Source organism: Panthera leo, chromosome E1 (genome assembly GCF_018350215.1).
Source record: "Panthera leo isolate Ple1 chromosome E1, P.leo_Ple1_pat1.1, whole genome shotgun sequence".
Classification (NCBI taxonomy): domain Eukaryota; kingdom Metazoa; phylum Chordata; class Mammalia; order Carnivora; family Felidae; genus Panthera; species Panthera leo.
In genome coordinates this window covers 20,110,607-20,134,014 of record NC_056692.1, presented here as the reverse complement: position 1 = coordinate 20,134,014, position 23,408 = coordinate 20,110,607, and the positions used below count along the sequence as shown (strand labels likewise).

Genomic DNA, 23,408 nt, shown 5'->3' with positions numbered 1-23,408 from the left:
GCATGAACGTCTTGAGTCACCCAGTCCAACAGGATGTACTCTCTTGAAAGGATGGTCGCTGGGAAACTGCCACTTCATTGCCCACCACCAAAACAACACTTAGGGCAAGCCTTCTCATCCCCATTTCACAGATGAGGAAACCAAGGCAAATTTGACAGATTGCAAGGAAGTCCTTTGAGGTGAATTTTGCACTTGTTCAGGTGCCATTTAATGAGCCACTATGCTCTTCTCCGCCTTAACCACTCCGGGGGTGCCAGCGCCTCCAGGGATGAGCATCCCCTGGGAATTGCCTAATCTTCCGGCCTGGGCCCTGCAACTCCAAGGATGGCCGATAGATGGCAGAGAAGGAGCAGCCGGGAACCAACACTGTGTCCTCCCTGACCACCCCCCCAACCCAGGCCCTGGGGTATCTTCCTGCCTTTGCTTAGCAGGCCCTGGGTGCCACAAAGGAGGTTTGAAAGACACTGGTCCCCACCTCCAAAATCAGCATTTTTGTTTTTATGATGCTTAGAGTTAGACTGTTTTAAACAGCAAGATTCAGGCTTCTCCTCCCTTCCTTGCATACAAACAGTCTGAGCAGACAGGGAAGCAACATTCACCCCACCCCCACTCCACTGCACCCCACCATCCCCCACTGACCTGGCTCAAAGAATCTGTGGGCCTTCGAGCAAGAGATGTGCAAGTGGATGGAAGTGCGGTCCACACAGGCCCATGGCTGTTCTGGCCCACCCTCCTCTTCCCCGCGTAGCAGGTGGACCCAGGCAGACAGCCCAGGTGCTCCTGCCCAGCCTGGCTAAAGAGCGGGCATTAGAAATGGCACAAGCTGGCTTTGAATTCTGCCTCTATCACCGCCAGCTGGGTGGCCCTGGGCCAGCAGTGTGTCCCCAGTGTCTACCGGTAAACCAAGCCTTATAAAAAATACCCTCTTCGGGGCGCCTGGGTGGCTCAGTCGGTTGAGCGTCTGACTTCAGCTCAGGTCACGATCTCACGGTTCGTGAGTTCGAGCCCCGCGTCAGGCTCTGGGCTGATGGCTCAGAGCCTGGAACCTGCTTCCGATTCTGTGTCTCCCTCTCTCTCTGCCCCTCCCCCATTCATGCTCTGTCTCTGTCTCAAACATTAAAAAAAAAAATTGAAAAAAAAAATACCCTCTTCATGGCCGTGTTCTGAGGCCTGAATGACAGACCATGTGTCCCCTCTTCTCTCTGCCTCCATCGCTTCTGGAAGAGGCTCATCACCTCAAATGAGCCTCTAATAAGGCCTCTGGTCTCACTCCCCACCCCCAACTCCTTCTCTACTCTGAGCCTGACTGGTCTCCTGAATCTTGAATCTGCCAGTAACTCCCCTGCTTAAAGCCCTCCAGCGGCCTCCTGGCACATCCAGGTTGAACTCCAACCTCTCTCTTTGCATTTACAGCCCTCATGACCTGACTCCTATTATCTCTGACCACTAACACACACAGTCCCAAACCTCACATGTCAGTCTCGCCAACTGACTTGACAGTCATGACCCTCCCTCCATACACTGTATCTTTCTTTGCCGGAAATGTCCTCTTGCAGCTGGTCTCTGTTCTGGACACTCAAAATGACCTCTGCAGGCAGAACTGACTTCTCCCGACGAGAGCCCCACCACACCCTGGACACAGGGGTTCAAGGATTAGTTACAGCCTGTGAACCTGCTAAATTGCAAGTGAGTATGTGTGTGTGCACGCACATGTGCACATACGTACTATCCTGGGGATAGGGTCTCTAGCTTCTAACAGATCTCAAAGGACTGACTCCATGACCCAAAAATTATTAAGAAGTTGTTTTTCTTGGGGCGCCTGGGTGGCTCAGTCAGTTGAGCGTCTGACTTCGGCTCAGGTCATGATCTCACGGTCTGCGGGTTCGAGTCCTGCGTCGGGCTCTGTGCTGACAGCTCAGAGACTGGAGCCTGCTTCCGATCCCGTGTCTCCCTCTCTCTCTGCCCCTCCCCCACTCTCACTTCGTCTCACTCTGTCTCTCAAAAATAAATAAATGTAAAAAAAAAAAAAGTTATTTTTCTTGATCTGGGTGCTGGTCATTGAGCTGGATACTCATCCCGCACCTTTCTGGTTCCATGTTATAAGTCAATAAAAACTTTAAGAAAGATTAAGTGGTAGCAGAGTGGGCCAGACTTCTCTAACAGCCCCACTTTGTCACATACCATTGACATGTCTCCCTTTTTCCCTTGATCACACACCCCTCGAGGGCGGGGACTGTGCTATCTTTATATCCTCCAGGCCTGGTGCAGGGCTCCACACCACCCAGCCTGCCCCGTCAGTACTTACTACAGATCAAGGCCACAGCCATCCGCAGCAGCTTGAACTGACACTTCATGCCTGACCAGTTCTACAGCAAAAGGAGAAAGTTCCATTAGTTCCAGATCGGACCACGCCTCCGCGGATGTATCTTGTTTAAGAAAACCTGACATCGGGGCTCCTCGGTGGCTCCGTTGGTTGAGTGTCGGACTTTGGCTCAGATTGTGATCTCAGGGTTCGTGAGTTCGAGCCCCGCCTGGGGCTTGCTGCTGTCAGCCATGTCCGTGCAGAGCCCACTTCCAATTCTCTGTTCCCCCTCTTCTGCCCCTCCCCCGCGGACACGTGCACGCACTCTCTCATTCTCAAAAAATAAATAAGACATTAAAAAAAAAAAGAGTTTAAAAAAAAGAAAAGAAAACCTGACATTATAGGGTGCCTGGGTGGCTTAGTCAGTTAAGGATAGGACTCTTGGTTTCAGCTCAGGTCATGTTCTCCCAATTCGTGAGATCGAGCCCCACGTCAGGTTCTATGATGAGCTTGCTTGGGATTCTCTCCCTCCCTCTCTTTCTGCCCCGCCCTCTTTCTCTCTCTCTCTCAAAATTAAAAAAAAAAAAGGGGGCGCCTGGGTGGCTCAGTCGGTTGAGCGTCCGACTTCAGCACAGGTCATGATCTCGCAGTCCATGGGTTTGAGCCCCGCGTCGGGCTCTGTGCTGACCCCTCAGAGCCTGGAGCCTGTTTTGGATTCTGTGTCTCCCTCTCTCTCTGACCCTCCCCCATTCATGCTCTGTCTCTCTCTGTCTCAAAAATAAATAAACGTTAAAAAAAAAATTAAAAAAAAAAAAAAGAAAGAAAGAAAAAGGAGAGAATCCAGATCTAGGAAGATAAGGTCCCTGCCCCCTCTACATGAGCTGACAACACCTGAAAGCTGCCTTAATTGTCAGGTCTCACGTTTGCCAAAGGGATGCAGGACGGCAACCAAGCAAAGTCAAAGCAGAACCATCAGGATGATGAAAGAAACCAAAATCCTGCATGTGAGAAACAGATGAAGAGAAGACCCAGGGTCAAGTTCACTGTTATCAAGTATCAAGTGAGTCACCATAAGGAAAGGTCATATTCAGTGTGATCTGTAAGTGGAGGATTCAATGGATGAAAACATCAGAGAATTTTTTTAGGCTCGGGATGTTTCCATTTCTAATAAGCAAGAGCCGTCCAAAGATGGAACGCTCCATCCTGGGGGACCGTGTGTTTCCCATCACTGAGAGCTCCAAACGGGGGCTTTACGTCACTTGGAGGGGGATGCTGTACAGGATCAGGCATTGGAAAAAGGGGGAGCCAGATGGCCTTCAAACAAATCGCTCTTTCCCCTGAGAATCTCAGGACACTCTGAACCTCCAAAGCAGATAGACAGAGTACAATTATTCATCTTACAAAAGGATTTTTCACTTTACAAAAGACTTTGCCACAGGGTTCCTTTGAGGGGCTCTCCCGCGGCGCATTCAAAGCACCGTGTCATTTATAGAGGCACGCACAGAAGTCTGGAATCTCCCTGGAACACACCAGCCACAGGGAAGGAGGCTACGGGGTAGAGCCAGGGGCTTCTGTTCCCTCCCACCCACCCGCTCTGTCTTTGCTGCCTGGCCCAGGCCCAGCTGAGGACACGTCTCGCACTCCTTTGACGTTGGGGGAACGTGTTAAATTTTACCAAGGCCCTGAGCATTGGCACATACAATAACATTTATGGAACCTTCGGTGGAGCAAGCAGGATGCGGGGCATCTGCCAAAAAGAGGATGAAATCCTGCAGAAGGCGTTCGGCTTCCTGCCCATTGCCTCCCTTTTCCCCATTGTTCTTCACTGACTGGAGAGCCCTCTTCACGTAGGGTAAGGTGGCGACACATGGCTGCTCTTCAGGTGGGGAAGTCTCATCTTCGCCTGCTGACGTGTTCTATGCTAAGAAGCCGATGGCAGGCGATGTTGTCACCTGCTGGCAACTGCCCACAGAGAAGCCCCACCAGAAGACAGGGAACAACAGGAATCGATGCCCTCCACCGGATCTGGCAACCCAACCTAACCTAGAGCAGTTAGCTGGCGGTGGGCGACCCCTCAGCTCCTCTCCGGGATGCAACCGTAGGATGGGCAGGGCCTGGGGAGTCCCTGACGGAAGGACCAGCTCCTCCCAAAGGAGGGCACACTGCTGAGCCGCTGACAAAATGGCCCTCCCAGCCCCGTGACACCCCTGGGGCAGCCCTGTGAAGGGGCTCTAACCACTGAAAAATTCTTCCTGCTATCATCCGGCCAGGCTTTGCCTCCCTGTCATGTCCACCCACGGATCCTAATTCTCCCCTAACAGTGACACCCACGTTCCTAGCAGTCTGATTCCCAACAACCAAAAGAGAGTGGAAGCAAACCAGTATCCCTAGATGGACAGACAGAGATACAAGGGAATGTCATTCACTTTAAGGAGGAGGGCAATCCTGCCATGTTCTAACAAACGAACCTTGAAGACATTATGCTCAGAGAAATAAGCCAGTCACGGAAGGACAAATACTGCATGAGTCCACTCCTACAAGACACAGAGAGTGGCCAATTCATAGAGACATCAAGTAAAAGGTGGTTGCCAGGGGCTGGGGGAGGGAGGAACGGGGAGTTGTTTAATGGGTAACAGCGTTTCAGTTTTGTAAGATGAAGAGTTCTGGAGATGGATGGTGATGATTTCCCAACAGTGAGAATGTACTTGACACAACCGAATTGTATACTTAAAAATGGTTAAGATGGGGGCGCCTGGATGGCGCAGTCGGTTAAGCGTCCGACTTCAGCCAGGTCACGATCTCGCGGTCCGTGAGTTCGAGCCCCGCGTCAGGCTCTGGGCTGATGGCTCAGAGCCTGGAGCCTGTTTCCGATTCTGTGTCTCCCTCTCTCTCTGCCCCTCCCCCGTTCATGCTCTGTCTCTCTCTGTCCCAAAAATAAATAAAAAAAAAAAGTTGAAAAAAAAAAAAAAAAAAAAAAAAAAAAAAAAAATGGTTAAGATGAGGGGCGCCTGGGTGGCTCAGTCGGTTGAGCTTCTGGCTTCGGCTCAGGTCATGATCTCACGGTCTGTGAGTTCGAGCCCCACGTCGGCTCTGTGCTGACAGCTCAGAGCCTGTAGCCTGCTTCAGATTCTGTGTCTCCCTCTTTCTCTGACCCTCCCCCGTTCATGTTCTGCCTCTCTCTGTCTCAAAAATAAACATTAAAAAAAAAAAAAAGTTAAGATGATAAATTTTATGCTGTGTGTATTTCACCACAATTAAAAACCAAAGTGAGGGGCACCTGTGGCTTAGTCGGTTAAGCGTCTGACTTTGGCTCAGGTCATGATCTCACGGCTTGTGGATTTGAGCCCCACGTTGGGCTCTGTGCTGACAGCTCAGAGCCTGGAGCCTGCTTCAGATTCTGTGTCTTCTTCTCTCTCTGCCCCTCCCCTGCTCATGCTCTGTCTCTCTCTCAAAAATAAAAATTTTTTAAATGTAAAAAAAAAAAAAAAAAAAAAAAAGTGATACAGAACACTCCCAATATTCCTTTTCCTCATAAAAACCTTCTGGGGGCACCTGGGTAGCTCAGTCGGTTGAGCGTCCAACTCTTGGTTTCAGCTCAGGTCATGATCCCAGGGTCGTGGGATCAAGCCCCACATCAGGCTCTGCACTGAGTGCGGAGTCTGCTTGGTATTCCCTCTTTCCCTCCCTCTGTCCTTCTTCCCTACTCTCTCTAAAATAAAAAATAAAAAAATCTCTGGAAGAATATCTTACCTAAAAACAGCGTCTCTTTCACTGTGCCCTGAGTGATAATATCAGGCAAAATCAGTCTAGAATATATTGGCCGCTCTCTCCTTCAGCTGAGGTCCATACCTCCCTCCCTCAGGCCCTATCTGGGGTCTGTCTTCAAAAGCACCTTCCATATTTTTGGTCTGGCAAGGCCAGCGGTGAGGTGGCTCAGAACTTCTTTCTGGCTAAGGTCTTCATTTGTAAATCTGGGCCAACTCAGTGCCTACCTCAATTACCTACCTCACGGGTTGCGAAGGTAAAATGAATTCATAAGCATAGAACACCAAGAACACTGCCTGGCATGTGGTAAGCGTCACGTAAGTGTCTGACGTGGTCATCTAGACCTGAGGCAAAGACAGTGGGTTTGCCCTGCACAGCACCTTTAAACCTTCTGAATGACCTTGGACTAGCCGGGCAGTTTCAGCTTCACCCCAGCGCTCCCCGGGCCAGCCTCGCTTACAATCCCTAACTGGCCCTGAAGGCATTGGAGTTGACCGGCTTGGTCCAGTCACATCTCCCGCACTTTAGCAAAGAAGAAATGGGGAGTCGAGGAGGGCTGGTTCAAGGTCATGGTAAGTTAATGTCGAGGTCACTAGGGCCCTCAGTCCGGGGCTCCATCTGCCCACACTTCTGAGGGTCATGTTCTGTCTGTGCCGTCTGTCCCCACTGGCTGTTGTGTGTCCACCTGCCTCCAAAGCTGAGTGGACGTGGGGAAATGACTCCTCTCCCAGCAGCTGAGGGGTTAAACTCCAGTCACCCCTTCCCACCAGCTGCTTCATTTCCCCGCCCCATTATTCCCTCCAAACTGCAGTGAAACAACAGGAGCAAAGCACAAGATCTCCTCGCAGCCAGCCCTGCTGCCCTGCTGCCCTGCTGCCCTGCTGAGGCTATAAATGTGGTAGTGCCTGCGGCCCCAGGGCACGCGTCTCTTGCAGCCCCTTTTCATGTCTTTCCCTCCCAGAGCCTTGCAGGGTGAGAAAGAACCCCCCCTCAGCAAACAAGGGGGTAACCAGTCCCCTGGGCATCTCGTTCACCCAACCAGTTAGGAGCTCAGAGGCTGGAACCCAGGCGGGAGCTTCCCGGTTTCACCTATCTTGTCAAAAGACCTCAAAAAGACCCAGCACAGGAAAGGGGAAAGCATGACAGACAAATTGGGGACTGATTTCCTGTGAAAGGATTTTTAGTAATGAAATGAACCTTACGACATAGAGATCTCCAGTGTCTTTTAGACAACGCTCTCTCTTTGTGCTTTGACAAGATGGTCCCATTGCAAAAACTGAGATCTCGAATGTTTTAGGGAAGCAGCTATCGTATAGAAGAGAGTGTAAGTAAATATGTCCTACATGGAATCACGGAACTCTGGCCTGTGGGCCCCAGCAAAAGGCAATTAATAAATTATTCAATTATGTGTATCTTAACACATCTAGTCTTTAAACTAAGAAGGCTTGGGGCCTGAGTCGGGTAAGTGTCCCACTTCAACTAAGGTCTCACAGTTTGCGAGTTCAAAGCCTGCGTCCGGCTCTGTGCTGACAGCTCAGAGCCTGGAGCTTGCTTTAGATTCCGAGTCTTCCTCTTTCTGCCCTCCCTCCCTTGCTCACACTCTGTCTCAAAAATAAATAAATATTAAAAAAAATTTTTAATAGGGGTGCCTGGGTGGCTCAGTTGGTTGAGCGGCCGACTTCGGCTCAGGTCATGATCTCACATTTGTGAGTTCCAGCCTCGTGTCGGGCTCTGTGCTGACAGCTCAGAGACTGGAGCCTGCTTCCGATTCTGTGTCTCCCTTTCTCTCTGCCCCTCCCCCACTCATGCTCTGTCTCTCTCTGTCTCAGAAATAAACATAAAAAAAATTTAAAAATAAAAAATAAAAAAAATTTTAATAATAAAAAAATAAACTAAGAAGTCTTGATTGCAAGTTTTTTACGCCATCCGGTTTTTTTGTTGAAATATTTTCTGAACTTAATCCCTTGATGTAAACTGTAAGCTTTTTGGAACTCAGAGTGGGGTTTTTTATAAAGATTTTATTGATTTATTTACGTAGTTTATTTATTCTGAGAGAGAGAGAGAGAGAGAGAGAGAGCGAGAGAGAGAGCATGCGCACGCACGTGAGCAGGGCAGGGGCAGGGAGTGAGGGAGACAGAGAATCCCCAGCAGGTTCCTCACTGTCAGTACAGAGCCCGACATGGGGCTCGATCTCATGAACTGTGAGATCACGACCTGAGCTGAAACCAAGAGCTGGACGTTCAACTGACTGAGCCACCCAGGTGTTCCAAGATTTTATTTTTAAGTAATCTCTACACCCAACATGAGGCTCAAACTCATGACCCTGAGATCAAGAGTGTCACGCCCTACCGATTGAGCCAACCAGGCACCCCTGGAACCCAGAGAGTTTTCATGAAAAACAAGACATGCTTTCATTTAAGGCAGAATCCCTCACTTAGTCCTGAGAACAGAAGTGTTGAACACTTTTTCTGTTTTGTATATGATGTAAAAGGGACACATTTTCTAATTGCTCCTACAGATAACAGGCAAAATTGATAAACACAGAAAATTATACGTATTCAAGGATATGTAAACACACATCCAGACCCACACGCGATCCCCCAGCTGTGTGGTGATTTGCCACATGGAAAGCATTTTCACATCCACCGTTTTCACTCTCCATGTCTGTCTCACAACTACCTCGTAAAGAGGGGCTGCAGATGAGGGAACGGAGACCCTGAGAAGTGAAGCAACTCACAGCTTTTAAGATGGTCGGTCCAGTACTCACGTCTAGATTCTCTGACTAGCATGCTGTTTCTCCCGTCCGTTCTGACAAGGTGTTTCGCTGCACACACACACGCAGGCACACACACGCAGGCACACACACGCAGGCGCACACACACACACACACACACACACACACACACTCACACACAAGTCTTCATTTGGGAATTCAAAATTCTAGCATACCTATTAGATGGAAATTGCCAATGTTTAAATGCTTCTGACCCACAGAAATGGCCAATGTATAGGGTTCGTGCTAATGCATCTCTCAAGTGCTGGGCGCTGAGCTAATTTGGGTAAAGGCGGCCTCTTGTTGAAAGGAAACCAACCTTTCTAATGAGAAAACGAGGTTTGTTTCACCATCAGATAAGCATCACACAACTTTCTAGGGAAAGGCTACCATATGTCATGCTCCGGGGACTGCGACGCTCCCAATTGGCCGGCGAAAGCCACGTCCTTCTAGAAGGGTAGTGGGCTCTCGGATGGGACTGCTCATCTCCACCACCACAGGCCATGGGCTACTTGCCAGAAAGAAGTGTAAACGGGAACAAAACTGCTTTCACACCTCCCTCCTCGAGCCCCATGCCCCACCCCGTGGTTCTTGGGGTGATCTGCCCTCACCATGGGAACTTTGGGGCCCCAGGGTTGTTTCCCATGCTGCAGGGAAGGGGGTGGAAACAGGGCCTCTCTATGAACTGTTTATTTCTTCTTAGTTGTGCTTGTCGGTCCCCTCACCCATGTACACATCTTGGGGCGGGGGGGGGGGGGCGACGGGGAGGGGAGTTTGTTAGCATTTCCATCCCCTCCAGAAGGGAACTGGGGCAGGAGGAGGGGGGAGCGGCGGAGGTGGAATCCAGAGAAAAAGCTGTGTCTGGGGAAAGCTGTGGCACCGATACAGAATGACCCATTTAAAAGGGTTGTGTGAGGCAGCCCTGTGCTGTCAGGATCTTCAGCGGACCGGGCCGTGTGTGTGTGCGCACGCACACGTGTGTAAGTTCACGTGCACACACACACACACACACACACACTCGCACGTCCACGCAAGCTTTCCTACACCTGCTGTGTCTCTTCAGGTGCTCACGTGAAGTTGCCAAAATTCAGATGAGTAGTAAATGTCGTTGGCGTCTGTCGGTCCATCTCTCCCCCCACCCTCCTCTCCTTCCCTCTGTCCCTCTGCCACTCGCTCACTCTCTCTCTCGATGTACAAAGGGGACTTTGGTGAAAAGAAAAGGGATGGTGTGTTGAGCCTGGCAGGTGACAGTGACAATAAATAATAAAGAAGAAATGGGAGAATTTAGGAACTCCAGACGTTGTAACAGCATTCACACATCCTCCACGTGGGTGAAGACAGTGACAGAGGAGGGAGGTGAGAACAGGAGGACCCTGGGGGGAAGCGATGCCGTTTCTAGACACTGCTCATTCCTTCTTTCCTTCCTTCATTCAAAATTTAGTTGGGGGTGGGAGGAGGGCGCCTGGCTGGCTCTGTGGGTGGAGCGTGCGACTCTGGATCTCGGGGTTGTAAGTTAGAGCCCCACGTTGGGGGTACAGATTACTTAAAAAAAACAAACAAACAAAACCAGGGCATCTGGGTGGCTCAGTCAGTTAAGCGTCCAACTCTTGATTTCGGCCCAGGTCATGATCTCGGGGTCATGGGACTGAGCCCCGCATGGGGCTCCGTGCTGAGCGTGCAGCCTGCTTGGGATTCTCTCTCCCTCTCTTTCTGCCCCTCCTCTGCTTGCACACGTGTGCGCTCTCTCAAAATAAACATTTTTTTTAATCTTAAAAAAAATTTACTTGGCACCACCTGCCATTTGGCCAGCCCTGGGCCAGGCACCGGGGATGAGTAGAACCTGGGCCTTCCCTGGTGGGCATCAGGCCTGCAGGGCCGCTCCCGGTGACTCCTCCTCCCGACTGCCTCTAAAACAAGGACTTTGGCCTCCTCTGGGACTATCAGACGGATTCCTATTTCTCTCCTTAAAGACTCTGTCTCCATTCAGGGTCCAACCCTGGCCTCTTCTTGGAGGAGGAGGGAGTTAACCTTTATATTGAATAGGTTATTTTCACCTTATCTCATTTATCAATATCATCTCATTTCACAGATGTAGAAACTGAGGAACAGCGCAGTTAAGTAATGTGCCCAAGGTGCCTCTTTGGGAAGTAAGTAGCCAGGACTCAGATCTGGGCTGACTGGCTCCGGAGCCTGGGCTCTCAGCTAGTACGCTAGAATCCCCTTCAGGAGGGGCATGTCTGGCTCAGTCGGCAGAGCGTGTGACTCTTGGTCTCGGGGTTGTGAGTTCGAGCCCCATGTTGGGCGCAGAGATGACTTAGAAAACAAAAATCTTAAGAAAAGAATGCCCTTCAGGAAAAGGCAAAAAAGAGCCTGGGAAAGGAATGGCCGTGTCCCGACACTGTGAGAGGCTGGTGTAAGGGAATGACACCTGAGTGGCTGTCAGGAAGTATGGGTTCAAGTCCCGACTTGCCACAATCTTCACTGTGACTGTGGACAAATCATTTAACCTCTTAGAGGCTCCTTTCCTTTTTGAGAATTTTGCTGAGATCCCTTTACTTTTAATCATCTGTGACAAGCAATGAATTACAATTACGATGCATGCTAGTGGTCAAGGATTGTAATACTCTTTAAAGTTGTCTTTTTTAAATTTTTATTATTTTTCTTAAAGTTTATTTTTTAAAATTCCATTCGCGTTTATTTATTTTGAGGGAGAGACAGAGTACGAGCAGGGGAGGGACAGAGAGAGAGGGAGACACAGAATCTGAAGAAGGCTCCAGGCTCTGAGCTGTCAGCACAGAGCCCGATGTGGGGCTTGAACTCATGAACTGTGAGATCATGATCTGAGCCGAAGTCGGACACTTAACCGACTGGGCCACCCAGGCGCCCCTTAAAGTTTATTTATTTTGAGAGAGAGAGTGAGAGAGCAGGAGAACGGTAGAGAGAGAGGGAGAGAGAGAATCCCAAGCAGGTTCTGCACTGTCAGCATGGAGCCCAATGTGGGGCTGGAACTCATGAACCGAGAGATCATGACCTGAGAGGAAATCAAGAGTCGGTGGCTCAACTGATTGAGCCACCCAGGCGCCCTTTTTCAATTATTTTTTTAATATCTGTTTGTTTGTTTAATTTTTTTTAATGTTTATTTATTTTTGAGACAGAGAGAGACAGAGCATGAACGGGGGAGGGGCAAAGAGAGAGGGAGACACAGAATCCGAAACAGGCTCCAGGCTCTGAGCCATCAGCACAGAGCCCGACGTGGGGCTCGAACTCACGGACCGCGAGATCATGACCTGAGCCGAAGTCGGACGCTTAACTGACTGAGCCACCCAGGCGCCCCTCTGTTTGTTTGTTTTGAGAGAGAGTGAGAGAGTGGGGGAGGGGCAGAGAGAGAGAAGGAGAGAGAGAATCCCAAGCAGGCCCTGCACTGTCAACGTGGAGCCCAATGCGGGGCTCAAACTCATGAACTGTGAGATCATGACCTGAGCCAAAATCAAGAGTTGGGTGCTTAACAGACTGAGCCACCCAGGGACACCAAACATTGTCTTTCTTTTTTAAAACTAAGCTCTAGTCCCAACGTGGGGCTTGAGCTCACGACCCCAAGGTCAAGAGTCGCAGGCTCTACTGACGCAGCCAGCCAGGCACCCCTACTGTAACACTTTTTAAAGCTGAACGGGAAAGGGGTAGCATAGGGAAATGGGTAATTTCATAGGCAAGAAGGAAAAAATACGAATCGTATATGGAAGAGCCCCATTTGAAATCAGCCTGCAAAAAGTGAGGTGTCAGTGAGCCCTCCTACCAGCCAGGTCTGCCTGGCATTTCTGGGCCTGAGCCGGGAAGTCGAAGAAGATCCCCGGCGAGGACTGACATGCAGAGGGGAGGCCGAGATAGGCATGTTGGGACAGCAGGTGCTCACCATCACGATGTTGGCCAGATGGGCAGAGACGAGTGCATACACCCCTCCAGAGGAGCCCACAACTGGTGCAGTCATGTCAGCCACAGACACCGCCAAGGACCCTGGTACAGAGAGACATCAGGAATTCAAGGGTGCTGGTGCGCACTCCCCGCCCCTGCCCCAGGCCCTCACACGCAGCAGCCTTGGGGGGGTAAGACCCCAGAGCAAAGGCTCCATCTCTTCCTTTCATCCGGTGTCGCCCTGGGGCCTCCTAGAAGCTTCCATTCATGGCTTGAAAGAGCCATCTGATTCGAACTTCTTTTACAGAAGACCCAGTGGAGGGAAGGGACCACCTGCCTGTCACTGCAACTCTGCCCCGCTTGGCGTTACCTCGGGGCTCTGAGCGATAACAAACGGTAGCAGTACTTACTGCAGGGTCAGCTGCCACGCGTGGGCCACCGTGTATGGCGCGCTGGCCACGCGTTTCACTTACATCGGCCCGTTTAACCCCCGAGGCCGCCCTTTGAGGAGGGTGACAGCAGCCTCAATGCAGAGGTGAGGAGGCTGAGCCCAGAGTCACTGGTAGGAAGGGCTGCAGCCAGGATTTGAGTCCAGCTTTGCCGACACAAAGTCCACGCTCGCGGCCTCAACAGCAGCCACTCCCCGAACTGGTACAGACAGAGGTCAGCCTCCACCCTCCACCATCGCTCCAGAGCATTTCTCTGCTCAACGGCATCTAGAAACCCGCTTGGCTTCACCTCCGACCTCCCTCCCTCCGGCCGAGTGACAAAAGGCCAACAGAATCTCCAGACTGGGGGTTCCGCTGGAGGAAAAATGTCCTTGAAAAGTCCCAAGGAAGAGAGAGAGATGATGTCATACCCTCTGGGGGGAGAAGGGGGTAGACTTTTGGTCTGGGGGATGACAAACTTTTGTGCTGGAAGGGAAGCTGGGCAGAGAGGAGAAGGGAAATGTATTGTTCTGGTCTCATTTAAGTGTGATCAATGCTTTGGCTTCCAGGGAAGGACACGAGAGACTAAAAATAACCAGGAGGTAGAGCCCAGGGCTCAGAGGCTGAGGTGGCTGGCCTGGGTGAGTGCGCAGAAACCACCACTGGAAAATGCCCGCAGGCTCGGGAGCCAATTAGCCGCTGCCTGGGTGGAGACGGGCAGAAGTGCCAAACTGCAGGCTCCACACAAGTGTAGGGTCCGCTACTTAGGAGGAGGCTGGGCTTAACCTGGGAACCCGGGCACCCGACACACCTGGGCATCGGGAGCCCCCAGAACATCATCCACCTTCTCCCCCCTCGCTGCCCCCTCAGACCTCTCTCAAGGCTCCTCAGCTCGCTGGGAGATCCCTATGGCAAATTCTTGGTCTCAAGGGGGATGTGATCTCCCAGGAAAAAGCACTGTCATGAACCTAGAACTCCCAAGTCCTTCTCCCCTCCCAGGGTGACTATAAATCTTTCTTCTCCCCTTTCATGCCTTCCCTCTGGCTTTAATTAGGTATTGATCTATTGTCAGATCTTTTTTTTTTTTTTTTTTTTTTTACTGCCTAGCCAAGGGGTCAGCCATATATAACAGAAAAAAAAAAAAAAAAAAATCCCAGGGTGGCAAACAGACAGGCAGTGGGATCTGCATGACAAAGGATTCCCACGCTCTCTGGGCAGGGCCCGCAAGGAAGGCTGAAGGCTGCATTGCGGGGCTGTGGAGGGCTGGCTGCTAGAGACGGAGCCGCTCATTAATTACCGCGTGGACAGAGGAAGCCCCAGCCTCCCTGGGCTGGCCTCTTTCCTCTTGCAGGCCCAGCTTCTGCTCTGTCGGCCTCCCGGGTGCGGGGGGATCCGCAGCGGTAGGGAGGCGGTGGGGAAGGCCCCAGGGTCCAGCCTCCCCACCCTGACCTTTCTCTCACCCTACCCATGGAGAGGGGTCCACGACCCCGGGGTCAAGGGTCAATTTGGGATTGTGGCAGGAGTCTGGAATGGGGGCGTGGCTGGCTAGTTGCGTGACCTTGGGCACAGCCCCTGCATTCTCTGGGCTTCAGCTTTCTGTGACATAAAGAGGTCTAAGGCTTACCAACTTCTGAGCAGTGAAACCCTCTTTTCAAAGGAAACCTTACCCACACCCCTACCCCCATGGAGCAGAGCGCAGAGAGCCTATGGCTGAGTGGGGGTGGGGTCTGGGGAGTAAAATTTGGCAGCCACTGGAGGGGACCTCAAGAGTTCCTTCCAGATCAGAGAGATTCAACAGCCCGAGATTCTGGGATCCAGGATCTGAGGTTTGGATCCTGGTTCTAGAATCCCGAAAGTAACAATCTGGACTCACCGGTCCTCCTTGTATGGCAGAAAGATTTCCTCAAGTGGCTGCAGGTTAGCCCTGGACTAGAGGGACTGGGAACAAGGGCATGCATACATATCAATATAGTAATAAAGGTCATCCCGGGGCAGGAAGCCTGGGCCATGCAGGATTCCGGACAAGCTGTGTGGAACCTAGCCTCATGGATGACAGTTCCATAAGGCCAGTATGAATGCCCCAGACGTCATGGGGCAGAGGATGGGGATAGAATGGCAAGATGGAGTGAAACGCACCTCTGCACAGGCCAAGGGACCAGTTCTAGTTGGACTGTGAACTCTTTTGAAAAAGTTCTGGGTCCACACCAGCACGCAGATAAATTGGTGACTTTATCATAATGCACAGCTGCGATAATGTTAGCCTGAAATAATTTAAAGCAGGTGTTTTCCAACGTCTCCCTTGGCCATTAAAACAAAAAAATCCAAATAGAAATCAGCAGAACATCTACCTTTGAGCAATATAACTTTATTTATGTATGTATTCTCTCCTTTGTTCTACAAATATTTGCTGCTCAACATATGCCAAACCCTGAGTTAAGTCTCTGGGGATGCACACGTGGTGTATCATCTATATAATCTATAAGAAAAGCTGGGTGGAGCCCTTGAAATACTGGTTTTTAAAGTACCTAAATTTTAGCCACGTGATAGTTAGCTAGAAGCAAGAGACACGTCAGCCTCAAGCATTGGTTAGAAGCATGGGGCTCCCACTCACTCCTAGTACTTCCCTCGTCCTTCTAAGAAAATTATGCTAGTCGTTTCACCTCTCTGAACCACCTGTGACATGGGAGTGACGGTACCCACCTCATAAGATTTGTCAATACAGGAAAAACGTATGTGCATCCTGTATCACAGGCCCAGAGTATCGGATGTGCTCAGCAGAGGTTGCCTGTCATTGCTACAAAATGTGATGGCCTTGTCTTTGCAATATTTTCATTGGGCAGGAGCTAAATGGTGGGGTCTGATGTCTATTAAGACCTCTCTGGGTGGGGCGCCTGGGTGGCTCAGTTGGTTCGTGTCCGACGCACCTTCCCCTCGAGTCATGATACCACAATTCGTGAGTTCGAGCCCCACATCGGGCTCTGAGATAACGGCACAGAGCCTGCTTGGAATTCTCTATTTCCCTCTCTCTCTGCCCCTACCCTGCTTGCTCTCTCTCTCTCTCTCTCAAAAATAAAAACATTAGAAAAAAAAAAAGACCTCCCTTGGTTTCTGACAATAAATAACATGCACAAGGACAAGGCCTGCCTTCTGGTTCTCATAACATACGGTAGTGGTTTGAAGCACAGCCTTTGGGGTCAGGCAGCCTGGGTCTGGGGCCAGTTCCACCACTTACGGCTAGGTCTTCTCGGGCAAGTCCCTGAGACACCCTAAGGCTGTTTCTTCACCTGCAGCAAGGGGAGAGTAATAGTACTTGCCTCGAGGGGTTGCTTGCCTGCACATGGCTGACACTTGCTAACTACTGGCTATCCGGTCAGGGTCTGGCTGGCTGTGAATGAAGCCGCCTCTCTGAGCTGGGATGCACACAGAGTAGACAGGGAAGGAAGGGGTGCAGGCAGATCAATCAACTCAGTCCAGAAGATCAATGACATGATTTATGGTGACCAGAGTGACCTCTGGTCTGAATCAATGCCTCAGACGGAATAGTACATGTTGTTTGCTTTATGATACAGCCCCACCCCCTCCTGTCTGGTTGGCAAGGATCCCTTCTGTCTGTGCACCATCCCACTCTGCACCGGGGTCACTGGGGAGTGACACCTGCACTGCCTTCCTGCTGGGTGTCATCAGTTTGGGTGAGGCCTGAGTCATCTTGAATCTTACTTCCGTCTTCTGGGTTATTGGCACTCCCATCTAATTGACTGCTAACTGCAAGTGTTATGAGTGTCTTTCCTGTTCCTCGCCATTAACCATCTGGGTCTCTGGGTATGTAGGTATAGAAAATGTGGCTATGAATCTCCAGATGTCAAGACTCGGGGACTGCGTGGGTGGCTAAGTCTGGCACACAGAGATCCTCATTAGACCTTTGCTAAAGGATGTGGAAGGTGCTGGATGCTGGGGAAACTCATGTGGGTGCTGTCCGAGGTGGCCAAGTTTTCACCCGCAGCACACAGAGAAATGAAGAAGGTGAGAGGCCAATCTCCCAAGCTGAGGGTTCCTGAACTAGCAGACCAGCCTCGAATGGGTGAGTGGGGTGGGACCCTTCCCTCTTGGATTCCTGAAGCCACCTCAGTTACTCCCAGGGTCACTATCTGCTCATTGTTTACAAGGTCAATGCCGCCCTGCTCTCCTGATGACAACTTTAATGCCACTCAGAAAGGATTAAGATCTTACTTAAACATTACACACAAAGCTCCCTTGGGCACAGCTGTCAAGGTGAAGGGCTGAGGCGGCAAACCTTGTTAAAAAAAAAAAAAAAAAAAAAAAGAAGAAGAAGAAGAAGAAGAAGGAGAAGGAGAAGCAGCAGCCAGCTATAAGGTTGGAAACATCACGAGGGAGATCCCTCTGTTCAGAAACCCGGTTGGTGCAGACTCTTTCTGCAGAAATGCAGTCTGCTCTCCCCAGCTCACCCCAGCCAGCCTAACCTCCCTCCAGGGAAGGAGAGGGGGCGTCCCACTGGCCACAGGGCCGGCCATCCTCAAGGTCATGGTCCTTTGCCGTGTGAACAGAGTCAGCTAGGGCCCCAGTCTCCTCCAGCTGGCGTGAGTGCTCACTACCTCTTAGGCCAGACCTGCTTCCTGTCAGCAGGGGGTCAATCAAGGGGACAGGTGTAGGCCTGGTGGGTGGGCCTGGCTCCACCCACACCTTGGATGTCCCTACAGGGATCTTACTGTGCCTGTGCAGTTTATATGGCACTGTTACTCCATTTGTCACCTCACTCCACCCTCCTAACACCCTACAGGCAGATCTTATTAGTTCCCTCCTAAAACCTAATGGGGCCGAGAGAGGTTAAGGAATTTCCCCAAGCTCACACAGCTACAACATGGCAGTATAAAGACAGAAACCCCGGTCAATCTGCCTGTTCCACATCCTGTGGTCTCCTCCCCTTGCCATCACATGCCTCCCTCTTTGGATGGTAGTCCCCTTTCCAGAGGAGGTTTGCTAACCCTGGTAGTTACGAGCCTTGGCGATGGGAGTCCTGCATTGCTGGAGGCTGGGGGCTTGCCCAATCCCATGGGGTCTCCCAGCCACCCTGGGGAAGTTTACCCCTGTGGACTTGCAGCCCACCTGCCTACCTGCCACAACGCCAGCCACGTAGACAAGCCCAATGCGGGTTGCTCCGTGCACCATCTCCAAGGGCACCCCTACCAGGAGCTGCAGCACCACGTTGAGTCCCAGGTGTTCTATCCTGTACAGAAAGACCACTCCATTCATACACTCATTCATTCATTCATTCACTCACTCATTCATTCATTCAACAAACACTGTATGCCAAGATGCTGGGGATCCAGCAGGGAATAAGACCTATACCTACCTTGAGGAGCTCATGGTCTGGGTCTAAGGGACAGGAATTACAATGCAGACAGGTCGTCTTGGAAACAGCATACCTTGCCTGCCACCTGGGACAGGAAGGAACAGTGCAGGGCCTGGGCAGTGCTTGGCAATGCCTGCACCTGCCATAGTGAGAAGGCGCCTCACCACAGTTAAGATCCAGCAAATCCATCCATTCACATATGAGAAGCCAAGACTCAGAGAGGGACACTGACTGGCTTACAGTCACACAGCCCGGGTTCCTGATGGGCAGAATCTGCTCCATTCACCAGGCCACGAAGTTACTCTGGCTCACTACACATTTGTAAGAGCTACTGATGTTCAAAGAGAAAGATGTTTTCAAGACAAGTGCAAGCATTAGAGGGGCACGTGGGTGGTTCAGTCAGTTAAGCATCCAGCTCTTGATTTCGGCTCAGGTCATGATCTCACGGTTCGTGAGATGGAACCCAAGTCGGGCTCTGTGCTGACAGCATGGGGCCTGCTTGGGATTCTCTCTCTCCGTCTCTCTGCCCCTCCCTTGCTCACTCTCTCGCTCTCTCAAAAATAAATAAATAAACATTAAAAAAAAAAACAATTGTAAGTATTAGAGATATCTCTTAGAACTTAATAATTCAAAGTTATCCCTTAAAATATCATGAAATCCCTTAAAATCCCATTCTACCCAACACTCAGGGTTGGGTTTTCTTACCCTATGAATACTTTCCTTTTTATACTATCATACATCTACGACCAGATCTTGTTGCTAACTGGTGTGTAGCCGAATGCCTATGTTATTGGAAAAAGCTGTAATGTTACTCTTGCTATATCAATGTGTGCTTTCAAGTTTACAAAGCACTTTAACATCCACTGTCTCACATAAATTGAGCCTACAGCATCTGTACAGCTTCCTGGAGATGTTTAAGTTATAGGGTGACAGAGCACATCACGAGGGGTCTGGACCTTGGCCTGGGTCACAGCCCTGGTCCTGGTCTGCAAGGCCCTGCCTGGAGACTAATCACTGTGCCATGTTGGGCACACGTGAGCACCTGTCTACCCAGGAGGGCACCTGCAAGGTAGCTCAGACAGATGGGGCTCTGTTCTACACTCCTATCATGCCTGGAATCTTCCAGCCCTGACTGCCAGCCGAAGGGTTAGAAGTGTCAGACAAACGCACTGGAAAAGAGCCGGATGCGAGCATCAGATTCATAGAGAGACTGCAGAGGTTTTCCGGTCCTGTCTTCTTGGTTTACAGGCAAGAGCCTGAGACTAGAAGACACCCGGTGAGGGGAACTCAGGGCTCCTGCATCCCAATCCGAACTCCTTCCTCTCTACCTCACTGGATTCACTGGTCCAGAGTGGGACCCTGGATCATAGGTCACCTTGCTGGGCTCATCCCAGATGTTGGCCAGCTGTCCTTATCTCCTGTCGGCTGCAGCACCAGCCAAGAGCCCCTCCCTCCCTCAAAATCACAGACCTAGAAACTCCTCCAAGGGCTCTCCCAGGCAGGCACTGCCCCATTAGAAGCAATAGCTAGAGAAAGGCCTGAGGCCACCACTATGGGCCTCAGCTAAGAGCCTCTGTGCACTGTCCACTTTGGCCTCCAGGCTTTTAGCTCCCAGAGGCAGAGAATGCGCAAAGAGGCTTTGGAGGCTTTTGTCCATTCTTGTTCCTCACCCCAAAAGATCAAGGAAGGCCAGAGGTCAGTCCTGGAAATAAGGCAGCAGTCTTACCCACTGTGGAGTCACAGGCTTGGGCAGCCTGGGCAGGGAATCCCATCAACAGATACTATAATTATTGCTAGAATTCCTCAAAAAGACTCTCACCACCTATGGAGACCACCTTGGGAGAAAGGCGCTTTCAAGAAACCTGTCCTTTATTCCACTTCTGGGGGCACTGACACGCACACAGTTTATGGATCATGAACTTGGTAGCTAACACTTCCCTTTCTGCTTTGGCCACTAGGAAGCTCAGAACGAACTTGTAACCTACATTTGTACCGCTTTCACTGTGGGCTTAAACTTAGCATTTTCCTCCATCTATTTCCCCTTTTCCATACTGTGTCAGGAATGAACTATCTTCTGGTATTAGGTAAGTTTCAAGGAGCCACCTCAAACCCTGTGTCCAGGAAGATAAAAACAAACTGAAACATTTCCTTCTAGGCTCTCTGGACCTCTTGTTTTCCTATGGGGACTCTAGCCAGAGCGAATGAAGGCAGGCACTCACCCCGCGTGCATGAAGATGTACGTCAGGTAACGCCATGCCTGCGCGCGGAGCTGTGGGTGGTAAACCAGCGAGTTCTTCAGGTATCGCGGATGGGTTACCTGCAGCACGAATTGACCCAGCGACACTCCGTTGTAGAGGAAAAAGGCAACCTGGATGAAAACAGAATGGCAGGGGCCTGTTACTAGACGTGAAACTGGCCAGGAGCCCCTCTGGTGCTAACGTTCAGAATCCCCTGCAGGAACTTGTCACTTTTCCTCCTCGGAGAATGAGGGACAGCCCCTGTGGCCGGCACCCTGCCTAGCTCTCGGCCACCTCTCACCCCACTTCGGTTTGGTTATTTTGTGTTAAATGGTCACGTGGGCTCTGCCCACACCTTCTCGGTGAGAGGCGGGAAAGCCTTGGGGGGGGGGGGGGTTTCAACTAATTGCAGCAAAAAGTTACATACCCGTTTGGGGGAAGAGGCAATTCTACACAAGGTGATTTTTTGAATTGCGGTAAAATATGCATAACATAAAATGTACCACCTTCATCAGTTTTCAGCATACAGCTCAGTGGCATCCAGTGTGTTCACGATGTTGTGCAGCTGTCAGTGCCACCATCCACAGAAGTCTTGCAAAAGTGAAACTCTGTCTCCATTAAGCACCAGCCCTGGCAACCACCATTCTACTTCGTCTCTATGAATTTGACTCCCCTGGGTGCCTCATCTAGGCGGACTCACACAGGTAGCTGGCTTATGTCACTTAGCATGATGTCCTCAAGATTCACTTATGTTATAGCATGTGTCCAAATTTCCTTCCTTTTTTAAAAAACTTTTTAATGTTTATTTTTGAGAGAGAGAGAGAAGGACAGAGACAGAGCGTGAGCAGGGGAGGGGCAGAGAGAGAGGAAGACACAGAATCCGAAGCAGGTTCCAGGCTCTGAGCTGTCAGCACAGAGCCTGACACGGGGCCTGAACCTATAAGCCATGAGATCATGACCTGAGCTGAAGTTGGACGCTTAACCAACTGAGCCACCCAAGCACCCCATTTTTTTTTTTAACAGTTATTTATTTTTTGGGGACAGAGAGACACAGAGCATGAATGGGGGAGGGTCAGAGAGAGAGGGAGACACAGAATCGGAAGCAGGCTCCAGGCTCTGAGCCATCAGCCCAGAGCCCGACGCGGGGCTTGAACTCACGGACCGCGAGATCATGACCTGAGCTGAAGTCGGACGCTTAACCAACTGAGCCACCCAAGCACCCCATTCTTTTTTTTTCTTTTTAATGTTTATTTGTTTTTGAGAGAAAGGGGGAGCACAATCGGGGGAGGGGCAAGGGGAGGGAGAGAGAGAGAGAGAATCTGAAACAAGCTCTGAGCTGTCAGCACAGAGCCCAACGCGGGGCTCGAACCCACAAACCATGAGATCATGACCTGAGCTGAAGTCGGACGCTCAACCGACTGAGCCACCCACCTTTTTTGTTTTCTTAGAGTTTATTTATTCAAGTAATCTCTACACCCAACGTGGGGCTTGAACTCATGACCCTGAGACAGAGTCGCAAGCTCCTCTGACTGAGCCAGCCGGGCATCCCTGGGATTTTCAGTCCTACAGTAAATGGCCCCAATTTGCGTGTCTCTTTAAGACTCAGGTCGGCTTCGAAATTTTCTTTTGTTCTCACCCATACTGCCAGGTGGTCAGCAGGTTGTAAACCAGGTATGACAGCCAGGTTCTTACTCCCTATTGCTGGCTGGTTGTGGGCCCCTTCTAGTAACTTCCCACCACGTCCCTCCCATTCCCTGTTATGGACCCTGGAAACCAAGTTACTGAAACTATATGTAAAACGAAAGCTTTGGGCTTTAGTACAAATACTCTGAAACAGTTATTTCAGCATTTTCTTCTTGATTGGTGGTTTGAGTTTACAGAGCTGCAGTTTCTGGAAATTTGAAACCAACCTGGACGCCTCTGTGGATGACCTTGGGCAAATTACTTGAACGCTTTGGTCCTTGGTTTCCTCATCTGGAAATGGGGATGCCCACGCTTCCAGGTGGTCATGAGGTTTGAAAGTGCTGAAGCACAGGAAGGGCCAGCTGTGCGTGTCATGTACTCAGCGAATGAGGCTGTAATCGGTGTGGGGTTCGGGCCTCCTGGGCGGGACCTGTGCCACTCCCAGCGCCCCCATCCCCACCCTCCAGCAGATGGACTCCCCTGGGTTCTCTGGGGAGCTGTTCTGTCCATCTTACATGACACGGGTGGTCTGGCAGCAAATACAGCTCCCAAGGCAGCTCATTATTATTGGTCCTCAAATAGAATTTAATAAATAGACCAACACAGTAAGCATTTGGAGAACGATTCCAAGAATATCTCAGAAACATCGCATCTTCAACATGCGCTTGGATGAAGCCATAACAACAAACAGAGGAGCGCTTGGCCTTGCAGACCAGCTATTCTGATTCAGGAAGAAAAGAAGAAGATCACCATGGAGCTTAATGATCCTGCCATTTGATTCGGCATCAGCTTTATAGGAACATATGCCGTGGTGGTAATTAGGCCCGTGGCTCTGGAAGAGAAACGGTGCAGACTACGGAACACCATTCAGGAGCTGGGGTTGGGGGCCCAGGGGTTCTAGGCTCAGCAGCCAAAAGAATTCAGAGTCTCTCACACAGGGGCA

The 23,408-nt window shown here is 50.7% G+C and overlaps 1 protein-coding gene across 1 annotated transcript in view; it reads right to left on the bottom strand.

The window, feature by feature from the left end:
* The window catches only part of RHBDL3 (rhomboid like 3), a 49,950-nt gene that overhangs the window by 5,228 nt on the left and 21,314 nt on the right, over positions 1 to 23,408 (bottom strand). Inside the window, exons 5-8 of the mRNA XM_042916484.1 lie at positions 20,765 to 20,913; positions 18,307 to 18,419; positions 12,751 to 12,851; positions 2,306 to 2,366 (exon numbers count right to left, since the gene is read on the bottom strand). Of these exons, the coding sequence (XP_042772418.1) occupies positions 2,306 to 2,366; positions 12,751 to 12,851; positions 18,307 to 18,419; positions 20,765 to 20,913 (424 nt within the window). The remainder of the gene's footprint in view (positions 1 to 2,305; positions 2,367 to 12,750; positions 12,852 to 18,306; positions 18,420 to 20,764; positions 20,914 to 23,408) is intronic.